This window comes from Entelurus aequoreus, linkage group LG09, assembly GCF_033978785.1.
Source record: "Entelurus aequoreus isolate RoL-2023_Sb linkage group LG09, RoL_Eaeq_v1.1, whole genome shotgun sequence".
Taxonomy (NCBI): domain Eukaryota; kingdom Metazoa; phylum Chordata; class Actinopteri; order Syngnathiformes; family Syngnathidae; genus Entelurus; species Entelurus aequoreus.
In genome coordinates, this window is record NC_084739.1 from 19,820,647 (window position 1) to 19,836,321 (window position 15,675).

The following is a 15,675-nucleotide window of genomic DNA, read 5'->3' on the forward strand; positions in this document are numbered from 1 at the left end:
TGTACCACTTTTGACGTGTGTTTGGGGTCATTGTCCTGTTGGAACACTTAACTGCGCCCAAGACCCAACCTCCGGGCTGATGATTTTAGGTTGTCCTGAAGAATTTGGAGGTAATCCTCTTTTTTCATTGTCCCATTTACTCTCTGTAAAGCACCAGTTCCATTGGCAGCAAAACAGGCCCAGAGCATAATACTACCACCACCATGCTTGACGGTAGGGATGGTGTTCCTGGGATTAAAGGCCTCACCTTTTCTCCTCCAAACATATTGCTGGGTATTGTGGCCAAACAGCTCAATTTTTGTTTCACATGGACAAAGATGAGACTTTCTGGAGGAAAGTTCTGTGGTGAGATGAAACAAAAATTGAGCTGTTTGGCCACAAAACCCAGCAATATGTTTGGAGGAGAAAAGGTGAGGCCTTTAATCCCAGGAACACCATTCCCACCGTCAAGCATGGTGGTGGTAGTATTATGTTTTGGGCCTCTGAGGTGTTACTATTTTTTATAAAGACTTAATCCCCAGTAGATGAACAGATAATAATAATAATAATAATAATGATAATAATAATCATAATCATAAAAATTATGTATTATTTGAATTTTTATTATACATGAATGATAATCCAACATGAATCAGCTAATCTCTAATTTATACAATAAAGCAAATGACAACTTGACAGATTTATAATATTTTTTAAGTAAATCATGAGTTTTAACAAGCTAGTTCAGACAAAACTAATTCAATAATTTGTTTTTCTTATTGCACGTAAACTACTGAGTGTGTGTATGTGGGGCGATAATGCTAAATTTTGGGTGAGGTGGGGGCCCTTCAGGAGTCTCATACTAATAACAACAAATAAGTAATATCAAATACCAAAATGGGGCTCACAACAATAAAATCTTGTTTAGGGTCAAAAAATTATATTTGTGGTGCGTTCAAGGAACCTTAAATAAAGACAGGGGTTCTTGCACAGAACCCCTTGAGGGTTTTAACATTTTAATCCTTAAAAGTATTATTTCATGACTTGACATTGGACATCTATTTCGTACAGTATGGACAATGCTTGAAATTTTACCACTCACAACTGCGGGCCGCCATTATTAACGACAAATAAACATTTGGTGCGAGGATAGTGTTCTCTCGCATGCCGTGAGACCCTTGGGATTGATCAGCTGTGATAGTGGGGATCTTGTCTGATGCTGGCAGGATTAACATTCAAATGTCAGCCATACACTTGGCTCAGCACTGGATGGTGGAATCGCTGTGTTTTTTTTAATATGGCGTGTGGGGGCCCAAACATGGCTGATATGCCAAGCACCCTGCCGCTCTTTAGTTGAGCCAAGCAAAACCTTCACTTCCGAGAATAACAACTAACTTTCCTTATTGAATCACAAAACAAACAGTTCATGAGCAAATGAATAGTAAAACATCCCACTTTCCACTTTTTCTTTTTAGCGCAAAACTGTTAAAAAAAAACAAAAAAACTTAAAGTAAACAAGATCCGATTAAATTAAAAGTCTTTTGAAATATTTAACAAACCAGTCGTGAGTTTTGCTCTGATTATCCAACTTCATTGCTGGAGGAGGAGCACATTTCTGCATCCTCAGCACAATTTTGTTCCATTAATCCCTTTACTTAACAACAGGCACTCCCTCTACCAACTGCTCAAGGCTCTCATTTACCAACTGTTTGCAGACGGGGTCCTTAATATAGCTGCTGAACCTACACTGCACTTTGAATGAAAGTGGACTAAAAATGTGTCGCATTGGCAGCTTGTTCTCATGACATTTGTAAAATGTTCTAAATAAAAGTGGACCGTTGTATTAGTCATACTTGTGTGTGAAAACCAAGAACCAGAACGGTTCAGGGAGGACGACATTAGTTGTCATCAGATGGCCATGTCTCTCAAATTGTGGTATGGAAATTTACTGAATTACCGTATTTTCCGGACTATAGAGCGCAGCCACTAAATTAAAAACAACAACTTTTTCCCCCATATATTAGCCGCGCCGGAATATAAGTCGCAGATATACACTGCAAAAAGTCAGTGTTGAAAAACAAGAAAAAAAAAAAAAAAAATTAGGGGTATTTTATTTGAAGTAAGCAAAATTATATGCCAATAGAACAAGCAAATTCGGCCTTTCAAGACATTCCAAAACAAGTAAAATTAGCTAATCTCAATGAACACAAAAATACCTTAAAATAAGTATATTTTCACTAATAACAAGTGCACTTTTATTGGTAGAAAAAAAGAGACCTTTTTGCTCAATATGTTGAAAAATATTCTTAAATTAAGTAAATGCTAGTGCCATTATCTTGACATAATGATATGCGCTCGGCATCATGTTTTTTTTTTCATGCCTGAAGTAAGAAATTATTACTTTAAAAAAGTAGTTTTATACTTGTGAGTGTTTTATGACTTTTAACAGTTGATATTCTAGTTTCAAGCATGTTTTACTCAATATAGGTCATAAAATCTCAGCTACAAGCTGTAATATCTTACTGAGATCATTTAGGACCAAAACCCTTAAAACAAGTAAAACACTAACATAAAATCTGCTTAGTGAGAATAATTATCTTATCAGACAGAAAATAAGCAAATATCACCCTTATTTGAGATATTTAATCTTACATAGATTTCAGTTATTATTATAATTAACTCATTGTGAAATGAGTTAATTACACAGAAAGATTTTGAAAATGATTATTTATATATTTTAATTATTTCCAAAGGAGGCTTGTAACACGGCAGTAAAACGACTGATCAAACAAAACAGAAGTCGTCATCATTGACCCACTAGCTGCGGAAGCTAGCTCTCCAATCAGCTAAAGAGACTCAATAACGTTTCGGTGAATATACTGAAGCTGAAATAAAACAAAAATACAGTAAAGTCGTTGTAAGTTAATAATAAAAATAAAACCGTGTTAGCATATTCGCTAATGCTAATGACACTAGCTTGGTTACATTATGATAGCACGTACAAATATGCATGAAAAGACTCCTACAGACATCACAGGTGGGTTTAGTAAGTGTGAATTGTTTTGGAAACAATATGGACCAGAAGACGGAACTGCACTTATACTTCCGGTTCAAGGCACTAAACAGAAGGAAATACTGTAGAGGTTTAACCCACAGCACCTGCAGTGAGAAAACTCTTCGAAAAGATGGCGCCATACCACAAACAATAACACACTTTTTCAGCATCTCTACTCGTGTTTTATGAAAACTACTACTACTACTACATGTTGAATACAAAACATTATGGTGGTTAGCCAAGAGAAATCCATAAATTAGGCACACCGTTTGATAAGCGGCAGGGTGCAAAATGTAGGAAAAAAGTAGCGGCTTATAAACCGGAAAATACGGTGGAATCAGAGCTCACCTACATAGTCTTCTCTACAGTCAGACATCTGTCTCTGGTTTAGGTTGTTATTTGCTACCTAACTAGTTGTTACATGGTTGAACTGTTGTGCAATATTCTTGCTCATAAAAAAAAATTCTAATCCCCCCGAAAGGTCAAATGACTAAAAAGCTATTGACGACGAAATTTGTTAAAAAAAAATAAAAAAATAATACAAATCTAGAAAAAACAGCATGTGAGCCAAAAATAGTAATGATGAACAAACATTATAAGAGTTGTTTGGGGTTTCTGGGTCACATGACTAAAAAGCTATTGACGATTGAAATTTGCAAAAAACAATAAAAATAAAATAATAATACAATTAGGAAAACCAACGCGTGAGCTAAGTATATTAATGATGAGCAAACGATTTGAAAGTAGTTTGGGGTGTCTAGGTCACGTGACTAAAAACCTATTAACGATTGAAATGTGCTCAAATTAAAAAAATAAAACTCTAAGAAAAACCAACGCGTGAGCCAAGTATAGTAATGAACAGTGGTTTGGGGTTTCGAGGTCGCATGACTAACAATTTAGTGACGATTGAAATTTCCTCTGTGAGTCATTGACAAGTCATTTATTGACGGTCCCTAACCATACGAGTCTGCAGGGCTGACATCCATGGCATGAACTTCCAATGCCTGGGGACAAACCGTCAGCTTTCCTGGATGTTGAATGTCTGTAAAATATCTAACTTGATACTAACTACACCTGGGTCCCAAAAGAAAGTCAAAACAAAGTTTAAGATGAGAACATGGACAAGCAATTGTGCATAAGTCTCTTTCCATCGTGACAATATGAACTGGCCAGCATGCTTATTACAGCCATTTTTGCAGGTCTGTCTGGATGCGAAACATTCTCTCTCTCTCTGATCTCTCTCTCTCTCTCTCTCTCTCTCTGATCTCTCTCTCTCTCTCTCTCTCTCTCTCTATGTCCACTACTTGATGTCCATATCCTCCCCCCCCCGCCCCCCCTCCACACCCCTGATTGTAAATAATGTAAATAATTCAATGTGATTATCTTGTGTGATGACTGTATTATGATGATAGTATATCTGATAGTATATATCTGTATCATGAATCAATTTAAGTGGACCCCGACTTAAACAAGTTGAAAAACTTATTCGGGTTATTTAGTGGTCAATTGTACGGAATATGTACTTCACTGTGCAACCTACTAATAAAAGTCTCAATCAATCAATCAATCAGAAAAACTCACTTTCGCCAGTAAACACACCCTTTTGACTTACCTTCGTCACACAGTAGGCCTTGTCTTCCATAAGGACAGAGACACACTGCCTCCAGTGGCGACTTTGGGATGCATGTGGCGCCATGTCTGCAGGGGTTACGCTGGCAGGCCGTGAACTGGCACAGGCGGCCGGTGTAAAGTGAGGGGCACTCGCAGAACCAGTGATCTGCCTCACTGTAGGGTCCAGACACACAAAGGAGGCATCATTAGGCCAAGATGGTTCAACTTGATGAAATACCGTATTTTCCGGACCAAAGGGTGCACTGAATTATAAGGCGCACTGCCAACGAATGGTCTATTTTCCATCTTTTTTCATATATAAGGCGTACCGGATTATAGGGCGCATTAAAGGAGTCATATCATTATTTATTTTTTTCTAAATTGAAAGCACTTCCTTGTGGTCTACATAACATGTAATGGTGGTTCTTTGGTCAAAATGTTGCATAGATTATGTTTTACAGATCATCTTCAAGCCGCTTTCTGACAGTCGCTTCCGGAAGCGCCGTTTTGTGGGCGGTCTTATTTACGTGGCTCACCTTCGGCAGCGTCTTCTCCCCGTCATCTTTGTTGTAGCGGTGTAGCGTGCAAGGACGGGAGTGGAAGAAGTGTCAAAAGACAGAGCTAACTGTTTTAATGACATTCAGACTTTACTTAAATCAATCACGGAGCAGCATCTCCTCATCCGGAAACAACAACAAGGCCGGAAATGTGTCCCGTGAAAAAACGTCCGACCGGAACTCTCTAATAACTAAAGTTCCTTGGGTGAATAATGTAAACTCACTACACCGGTATGTTTTAGCACTTTCATGGCGAGTTTACTGAGAGATATAAGTAAGAACTTTACACTATATATTAGAAATGGCAACAGCGGAGAATTAATGTCCCATAACAAGAAGATAGAGAAAAAGAAGAAGCTTATCGACTACGTTGTCGGCACGGACTACAAAGGCGGATTTTTCAGGATTTATGCAGATCCCAAATACAGATCAGCAGGTACCAGAAGGTAAGAAAAGTTTATTTTGCATAATATTGCGAAACAAAACGCCAGATAATATGTCTTACCTTATACACACACCATAATAATACTCGTATATTTAATGCGCCGACAATCCATCAAGTGGTGCGGCTTCCTAGATTACCAAAGTCGTACTAAAACATTTTGATAGATTTTTGAGCACCGTGTGTAATGTTCTATATTTTCCATGGAACATTTAAAATGTTGGTGTTGTTTACTTGAGTCATATTGCCCTCATAGTGCAGTCTACACGTATCTCTTATGTTTGACTGCCATGTACTGGTCACACTTATCATTACACCATGTACCAAATAAAATTGCTTCGAGGTCGGTAAGCAAAACCAGAATTAGTCCGTACATTAGGCGCACCGGGTTATAAGGCGCACTGTTGAGTTTTGAAGGGAAAAATATATTTTAAGTGCGCCTTATAGTCCGGAAAATACGGTACTACATGAGGTTGGAATTTACAATTAATCTAATTTAGGAATTCTGAAAAAAGGTAATTATTTAATGAAGCTGAAGTTAAAAGGCCAAAAGTAGAGCGCAAACCTCACCCATAGAGTTCTGGCAAAAAATAACCTTATTAGTACGACTACTGGTTAAAAAATCATCTTTTCAAAAACAGTAAAAACTGTTGTTTTTTAACATTATATTCAGGTGAAACTGAAACTGAATATCAGAGGTGTTTATTGGAACAATTATATGTACAAGGTGAAACTAATATATGACACATGCTCACAATATGCAACTCAGGATATTTTTAAGCCGTCTTTTTGACATCATTTTAATGATTATGGCTCGCAGCTTATGAAAACCTCAAATGGAAAATCTCAGAACATTTCACACAAATTTCACGCAGATCACAAATAAAGGCTTAACATAACTCACTTTGCATGAAATGAGTTTATACCACACATTAGTTTTATATTTAAATTTGAATTGCTGACATAAATAAACGTTTGCACGGTATTCTATTTTTTTAAGTTTCACCTGTATGTCTTACGTAGCTCAGTGGTTGTCAAACTGTTTTCACCAAGTACCGCCTTAGAAAACACTTTGCTCTCCAAGTACCACCCTAATTGACCAACATTAAAATACAGTAGTGTATTTTTAGTTAAAAACAAGTCAATTAACAAGTATATTTAATATTTATGCCCACTGTAACATTACACACAGTTTAGGAATCACTGCCCTAGATTCTTAACAGCTGTTTGCTTTATCAATCATCATTATAGTCAAATAATTGATGTGTGTGAGTGACAGTAAGAAATGCTCTGACTCGCTTGGGCAGAAGGGTTTTAGCGACACCTGCTGGTATGTATACATCTCCTGAACTGGGGTGTCCAAACTTTGAAACACTGAAAAACCCAATTATACCTCACATTATATTTGGTTGTGAACAAGCAAGCCCAAAATCTGTCAATGAATTTGGACATTGATGTGGGGAGTCTATATTACATTAAAAAATACCTAATGAATTGAGGCAGAGACCAATAGAAAGCCACCTTTAGCATTCTAAAACTGTGTCAGAAAATACTTGGAATCAACCCGATTACATCGGTGAATCAACCGCTTTGATACAATCCTAAAATCATTATTAATAAAAATGTAGTCAAATGGACCACATGGAAAGAACGAGGTATTACTAAACCTCATCATATTATTCATGTAAACTCCTTTAAACCGTTCAATGAATTAGTTGATCGATATAATATACCTAGAAATCATTTTTTAATAGCCATGATCAGGAAGATACACGTTTTAATCAAGATATAATTAATTAAAAGATTTTATGGAATAATACATGAACATCATACTAGAAATGCAAATGATGCATGTGTTCAGAAATGGATGATGGACTTAAGCATTTTAGATGAAAGAAACATATCATGGAATGATATTTGGAAAAATGCCAATAAGCCCTTTAGAAGCATTAAAAATAAGCTGAGTCAATTTAAGATCTTGAATAGATTGTATTTTACATCTTCACAGCTGTTTAAAATTGGTGCAGTAGATAGCAAGTTATGTATGAAGTGTCGGGCAGCTGAGGGAACTCTTGTTAATTTATTGTGGGAATGTCAGAGAATAGAAGAGTTATGGTTGAAAACAACAAAAGAAGCAATCACATTCCTTAATACAAACATCCCAACGACAAGGCAAAATTGTATTCTTGGTGATCTGCATCAATTTAGTAACGTGTCATCAAAGAGTAAAAATGCATTTCTTTCAATATGCATCATAACACAAACGGTAATATTAAATAAATGGATAGATGTTAATAGTCCAACTCATACTGACTGGTATACACAAGCTATGGAGATGATATCAGCAGAAAATACTGCATTTAGTTTAGATAATAATGAGTCATATATTGGAATACGGGATCCATTATTTAAATTTGTTTTAACTAATAAATTAACCTAAAATATGACTTATTTTATCTTTGTGGAAAATATTGGACACAATGTATTGTCAAGCGTATGATATGTGATTCAAGTGTAAGCCGCTGTGATACTATTGTTCATTTTTTAAATGCTTTTTTTTATTTTTTATAATTGGCTGTGATGATCATGTAAATAAAGGATTTTAATCACTGTTAAGTTGGAATTCTTATTAATATTGATACTGTTGTTGATATTATTATTTTTTGTTTGACAACTTTTGGATTGTTTTGTGTCATGTTTGTGTGTCCTCTCAATTATTTTGCTATTCTGAATGTTGCTGGGCCGGGTTTGGTTTTGGAATTGGAATTGTATTGTTATTGTATTATTGTGTATTACTTTGTTGGACTGATTAATAAAAAACAATACAACTATAAAAAAAATAAATAAAAAAAATAAAAAATACCCTGCATGTCAGTTTTGCGTTATTAGCGTTGACATTTAAACTTTTCGTCATTACATGACTTCTGCTCTTTTATGCGCTTTGTGCTTTGCATTATAATTTAGCTGCCGGATGCACTTTGTACACCTCTTTTCTAGAATGGAAGAAAACAAATTTTTCTGTCCTTTTGCATCGTTAAAAAAAAAAATCTAATTTTAAATCAAATTTTAATTGATGAATATTGGGAATTTTTGGTTAAACTGTCACTTGAGTATCACACGCAGCAGATGACGCTATGATAAAGGGATATGAATGCACTCTGCCCAGTCTTCAAGGGGCTTATGAAATATGAAAACTAAGTACTGGTAGTACTGTTCACACTAATTGCAGTTCTATTGAGAGAAAATTAATAAATTACAGTAGTATGCCTATTTTAAATAGCACCAACATGTACTGAGTTATAATAATAGTAATGAAAATAATATACATGTTTTGTTTAACCTTACTAACTAACATACGGTCACAAAAAAACAACCAAAACTTACTACCGAAATGAGTCTTCCTCGCTTGGTAAGAAGATAAAAAAAAAAGGACAAAAAGGCTGAAAAGAGTGTTCTCCTTTGAAAGGTAACATAGATGAAAATAGAGAAGGCATTGGTAGTTTTCATGCCCATAAATTAATCATGTGTTTCGGTGCAGCAGCTTGGCAGGGTGTGTTTTCCTGCTCCTGGATAAACCAGCTTCCAGAAATGAAATATTTACATTCTGTCACCGCCGTGGAGCATTGTTGGATGCCACTGTGTCCTACTACAAAGGGAGGATTATTAACGGCCTGTTAATGACGTTTGCCGGAAGGCGCAGTGATACACTGTCACTACTTGTTGTGCCCGTTATTTTTTTTTAAATGTTACAGATGGAATTCGTCAGCGGGCTAAAATTGTTTGTTGGACAGGTACAGTCACGTGAATAACACCTGGCTGCCCTCCGAGAATCAGTCAATTAACTACAAATTACAACTGGAATGTGTTGCAAGTGTCAATGCTCCTAAATGCTGCAACGGGGCGCCATGATGACGCTACACAATCCATCAGCACATACTGTCGCCATTCCCCGACAGCAAGGTCGTGTAAGCAGTATAGTTCCTCCATTTTATCGATAACTAAGTGTTGTGATCTTCCATGACGTCGTTTGCATAGGTTCTGCATTTCCACAAATACATGTTGAGAGTGAAGAATTGGACTTTAAGTACATTAAGCAACAATTTGTTAAACTGACATTTACCACAAAGCAATAAGCTTTACGTGTGAAACAAGGCAAATGACTTGCACCATATATCCAGTTTATAACAGGACAATACAAAAACGAAACATGTATTGATCTTACAATGGTATACCATAATACCTAGAGTTGTTTTTTTTGCTAATTGAATGCCCACTGAACGACGAACAACTCCACCTCTGTCTCCTTTCTTTGTGGCGGTGCAGGATCGATCATGCACTGTGCTCCCTGCACAGTTCACACGATGAGGCATTCAAGCACACTGTGTAACTTTGAGATCTACAGTACAAGCCAAAAGTTTGGACACACTCATTTCAATGCGTTTTCTTTATTTTCATGACTATTTACACTGTAGATTGTCACTGAAGGCTTCAAATCTATGACACCTGTGAAGTGAAAACCATTTCAGCTCATTGAAGCTCATCAAGAGAATGCCAAGAGTGTGCAAAGCAGTAATCAGAGCAAAGGGTGGCTGTTTTGAAGAATCTAGAATATAAAACATGTTTTTAGGTATTTCACCTTTTTTTGTTAAGTACATAACTCCACATGTGTTCATTCATAGTTTTGATGCCCTCAGTGACAATCTACAATGTAAATAGTCATGACAATAAAGAAAACCCATTGAATGAGAAGGTGTGTCCAAACTGAAAAGGCTTCCAGATATAAAAGTCCAAATGGGACAAAATTAAATAAATCAATCAATCTATTTTTATATGATTACTTAATGTGTCATTGATTAATTATACTTGTAATTAATTACTTACATATGTAATTACATGTGTCAACGTATTTAATGTAGAATTACATTTAATTAATTAATCATTTAATTTATTGTTGATTTAGTTATTTCATGATTTCCCTAATCATTTAACAAAGTATTAATTATTGATTCCATTATTTCATGACTGCCAGGTAACCAGTCAGGTGTCAGGATCTGCTCACTGAGTTCGACAGATAAAATAAATCCACCAAGCCCTGGCAAGGGCCAAATTGGACCGCATTAAATAAAAAAAGATATATTCAAATAATTAGATGAATGTGTCAGGAATTAATGAAATCAATAAATAAATCATGAATTAACTAAATCAATACTTGATTAAATAGTGGAATAATTGATTAAATTGTGAAATAATGAAATCTATCATTAATTATATAATTACATGTAATTTTGTATTAGACTGTTTAATGAGACAGTTAATAAAACAATTACATATTTAATTACAGTTATAATTACACATTTAAGTATTTTTTTAAAATATTTATTTAATTTTGTCCCATTTGGCCATCCATAATCAACAGTCTGTGCTTTTTTAAATGAGTATAAATGCAAACACAAGTGCCCAAACAAAGTTGTGAAATATGTATTTTGCATTGTTTTCTACTTGTAAAATTATATTTGTTCTTTATAAACTGTGTTTTGTTGTAATATAATGTTTTTCGATGTCTGCAACTGAGTAATTGGATTTGCATTATTTCTTGTAGGAAAAACTGCTTTAATGATTATAGATGTTTTAGATCAGATTACTAATGAAGAGGTAGAAATGTTCAGTTGTGTTTTAAAAAAAAATACTTTAAAAAAATTGTACTACATTTTTTTTTTGCATATTTATATTTGTTCTATTAAAGAATTTGAAAAAAATCCCTTCAGGACAGATTGAACGATGAGTATAAATGCAAACACAAGTGCCCAAACAAAGTTGTGAAATATGTATTTTGCATTGTTTTCTACTTGTAAAATTATATTTGTTCTTTATAAACTGTGTTTTGTTGTAATATAATGTTTTTCGATGTCTGCAACTGAGTAATTGGATTTGCATTATTTCTTCTAGGAAAAACTGCTTTAATGATCACAGATGTTTTAGATCAGATTACTAATGAAGAGGTAGAAATGTTCAGTTGTGTTTTAAAAAAAAATAATTCAAAAAAATTGTACTACATTTTTTTTTTGCATATTTATATTTGTTCTATTAAAGAATTTGAAAAAAATCCCTTCAGGACGGATTGAACGACAATGCATCATCACTTGCATCAGTTAATGCTCGTCCTTACATCAATTATAAAAAACTGCAGAAAGTAACTTAAAAAGGAAACGGCCTAATTGGATTTACACACTCAAATCTACATAAATATCCATAAAACTGAACACCAAGTGCAACCGAGTTTATGCATGTGTGTGTGTTTCGAAAAAAGCAGAGTGCTGTATGTTGAGAAGAGGAAGGAGCGAGTCTGCAAACACTTCAGTTTTAATTGGCCTACTCCAAAACTTGATTTGTGGGTGACAAACACTTGCTTACATTTGCCCGTGGCAGCCACTTCGATAATGAAATTTTGGTCATTTTTGCAGACTAATCTAAATATGTTAAAGCGGCGATAAAAAAAACAACACGTTTAAAATCATTATGATATTTTACTGGCTGGTAATCAACATAATAGTCTCTCTATCATTTCCATAGCAACCTAAATCAGTTTTATTGAAAAAAACCCCAAACAGAATATACATTTCAGGCCATTTGCAAACCTTCTGAGACTTCAACTCACCAAACATCTAAAATGATTGCATTTTTTATGATGGTGCCTCATTGGAGTGTTGATAAACACACAACCAGAAATGGAACATTCCTCTGGGTTGGCAAGCATCAATCTGCTCAGTAGTAAATATGATTGTTGAATAATAACATACATATTACATTTACCTGCCAATGCGTCACTTACGAACTGCATCATTACCCATAAAACACCACTAGGTGACAGTATTTCTTTTCAAACACTTTCACTATCACGTCTATCTAAATTGTCTTCAAATGGTAAGTCATTTGACCCTATTTTTTGGACGATAGGGCACATCAGATTATAAGGCGCTTTAAGGGGGTCATATTATGATTTTTGTTCTACATTCAAAACACTTCCTTGTGCTGTACATAACATGTAATGGTGGTTATTTGTTACAGAAATGATGTTTTACAGACCATCCTCAAGCTGCTTTCTGACCGTCTCCTTAAGATGCGCCGTTTTGTGGACGGTCTTATTAACGTGCCTCCACTTCGACGGTGTCTTCTCCCCGTCATCTTTGTTGTATCGATAGTTGTAAGCCCTTCCATAGCGAGTCTAGTGACAGATATAAGTTAGAACTAGAGATGTCCGATAATGGCTTTTTTGCCGATATCCGATATTGTCCAACTGTTAATTACCGATACCAACCGATACCGATATATACAGTTGTGGAATTAACACATTATTATGCCTAATTTTGTTGTGATGCCCCACTGGATGCATTAAACAATGTAACAAGGTTTTCCAATATAAGAGAACAACTTCAACTCAAGTTATGGAAAAAAGTGCCAACATGGCACTGCCATATTTATTATTGAAGTCACAAAGGGCTTTTTTTTTTTTAACATGCCTCAAAACAGCAGCTTAGAATTTGGGACATGCTCTCCCTGAAAGAGCATTAGGAGGTTGAGGTGGGCGGGGTTGAGGTGGTGGTGGTGGGGGGTGTATATTGTAGCACCCCGGAAGAGTTAGTGCTGCAAGGGGTTCTGGGTATTTGTTCTGTTGTGTTTATGTTGTGTTACGGTGCGGATGGTCTCCCGAAATGTGTTTGTCATTCTTGTTTGGTGTGGGTTCACAGTGTGGCGCATATTTGTAACAGTGTTAAAATTGTTTATACGGCCACCCTCAGGGTAACCTGTATGATTGTTGATCAAGTATGCGTTGCATTCACTTGTGAGTGTGTCAAAAGCCGTGGATACAATGACTGGGCCGGCACGCAAATATGGTGCCTTCAAAGTTTATTGGAGCTCTGTACTTCTTCCTACGTCCGTGTACACAGCGGCGTTTCAAAAAATCCTACATTTTACTTTTTGAATCCGATACCGATCATTTTGAAACCGATACCCAGAGGTGGGACCAAGTCATTGCTTTGCAAGTCACAAGTAAGTCTCAAGTCTTTGCCCTCAAGTCTCGAGTCAAGTCCCGAGTCAAGACAGGCAAGTCCCGAGTCAAGTCCAAAGTCAAGACTGGAAAGTCTCAAGTCGAGTCCCAAGTCCTGCATTTTGAGTTTCAAGTCCTTTCAAGTCCTTTTAACCACAGACTAATATTTTTACACAGATTGTGTATGCTTTTAAAACGCTGTATGTATTTATTAAAACAAGTGCATTTGAAATTGCAGGAAAAAAAATAGTGCTGACATTGCAATTCCTAATAGCACTATTAACCAGTCATTTTAATAGTTTAAACAATTTTAAACATTTAACTCATTCCTTTACAGAATAAACACATTTGCAAAAACAAACATTAACATACTATTGGTTGTATTTTATGAAAATAACATTACCACAGAGTTGAGAAGGAGCAAAGATCTTCAATATTTGTATGTGAAAATCACAAATAAATCTTCTCGGGGAGGATGACGCCCCTACAGGGGTTTGGTTTACAAACTTTCAGCCCCCCCTAAACAAAATTCACCAGCCGCCACTGATTATGATGCATTCTCATTTTAGGCAAAATATAAGACAAAACTTTCTTAACAGTATATTTGTAACCAGGAATAAGTCTTCAAGTACCAATATTCAAATACTAACATTGTTGGGTAAGACAGCATTTGGTTTTATTCTGAATGTAGTGAAAGAGATTGGTGGTTTTAGCTGATATAAAGACTTTCAGATGTTTATATATGTTTAAGTATTTGGCAGACGCTTTTATCCAAAGCGACATACATAAAAAATACATACATAACAATCACTGTAAACATGATCATTTAAGGGAAGAATGTAATACAAAATATCAATACAAAGTGTCAAGACAGAATAAACTCTCTGCTGCTGCAGCAACAGAGTTACAGTCTATAGGTCCATAAACTATATAGATATCTAATGTATTCATACATTGTTTATGTAGGATATACGCATGTATATATAACCTAATCATATTGTTTCTTCAATTTAAAAATAGCTTACCGTTTTTTCCCCCTACTCTGGGATTATATTCCCAGTTTTGATCTCGGACGTCTGGTCACTTATAGCGTATAAGAATATTATATTACTGTTAAGCAAACTATGAATAATAAAACATGTGTCCGTTATCATAGCTACACGTATGACAAAAAAGCGCGTGAAAATCAGTGGTATTCAGTGAGGTAAAATGAATGAAATGCGCTGACAGTTCATTGCTCCTGCCAAATGAATTGCACTGAGTGGAGCGGATCACCACTCCAAGATGGCGGCCCCGCGTCTCGTCTGCGCCAGTAGGCAGTAGCGCTCCATGCTGCGTACCCTTAAAACATGTCTATGGTTATAACGTTAGTAGTGAGTTTACAGCCTCACTGATTTAACTACACAGCAAATAAAAGTCATGTTACTTAGCCAATAAACGTTATCTTACATTCAAAACGTACCCTTCTTTGTGCAACTTCAAATGTCGAACGAAGTTGGAAGTTGTTGCGTCTCCGTCTGTAATATTCCAACTGCGTGATTTGCATACGCAATTCGTTTTTTGTTGACCAAGTCGTAGTTTTTATACCCAAACGAAACCAACTTTGGCATAATTGTTTCTCTCTGTCGCGTTGTTTGACAACTCTTGTTCGGTGGTTGTCCTGCAATTGGATTGGATGAATGCTGTGTGATGAAAACAACGTATAACTAATTTGATTGGCTGTTGTAGTGAGAGCACACCAGCTGACACGCAGCACACACGCTGATAGACAGACACGTATAAAATGAAAGATACGGAGCGCTCCCAAATAACTTTTTAAGCTTTGGGTTTTGGGGAAAGTAGCAAGTCATGTCAAGTCAAAAGGCTCAAGTCCAAGTGAAGTCACAAGTCATTGATGTTAAAGTCTAAGTCGAGTTGCAAGTCTCTTTACATTTTGTCAAGTCGAGTCTAAAGTCATCAAATTCATGACTCGAGTCTGACTCGA

General features: G+C 35.8%; 1 protein-coding gene across 1 annotated transcript in view; it reads right to left on the minus strand.

Moving 5' to 3' along the window:
• The window catches only part of eys (eyes shut homolog), a 635,999-nt gene that overhangs the window by 42,196 nt on the left and 578,128 nt on the right, over positions 1-15,675 (minus strand). The window contains exon 43 of the mRNA XM_062058295.1: positions 4,647-4,819. Within this exon, the coding sequence (XP_061914279.1) occupies positions 4,647-4,819 (173 nt within the window). The remainder of the gene's footprint in view (positions 1-4,646; positions 4,820-15,675) is intronic.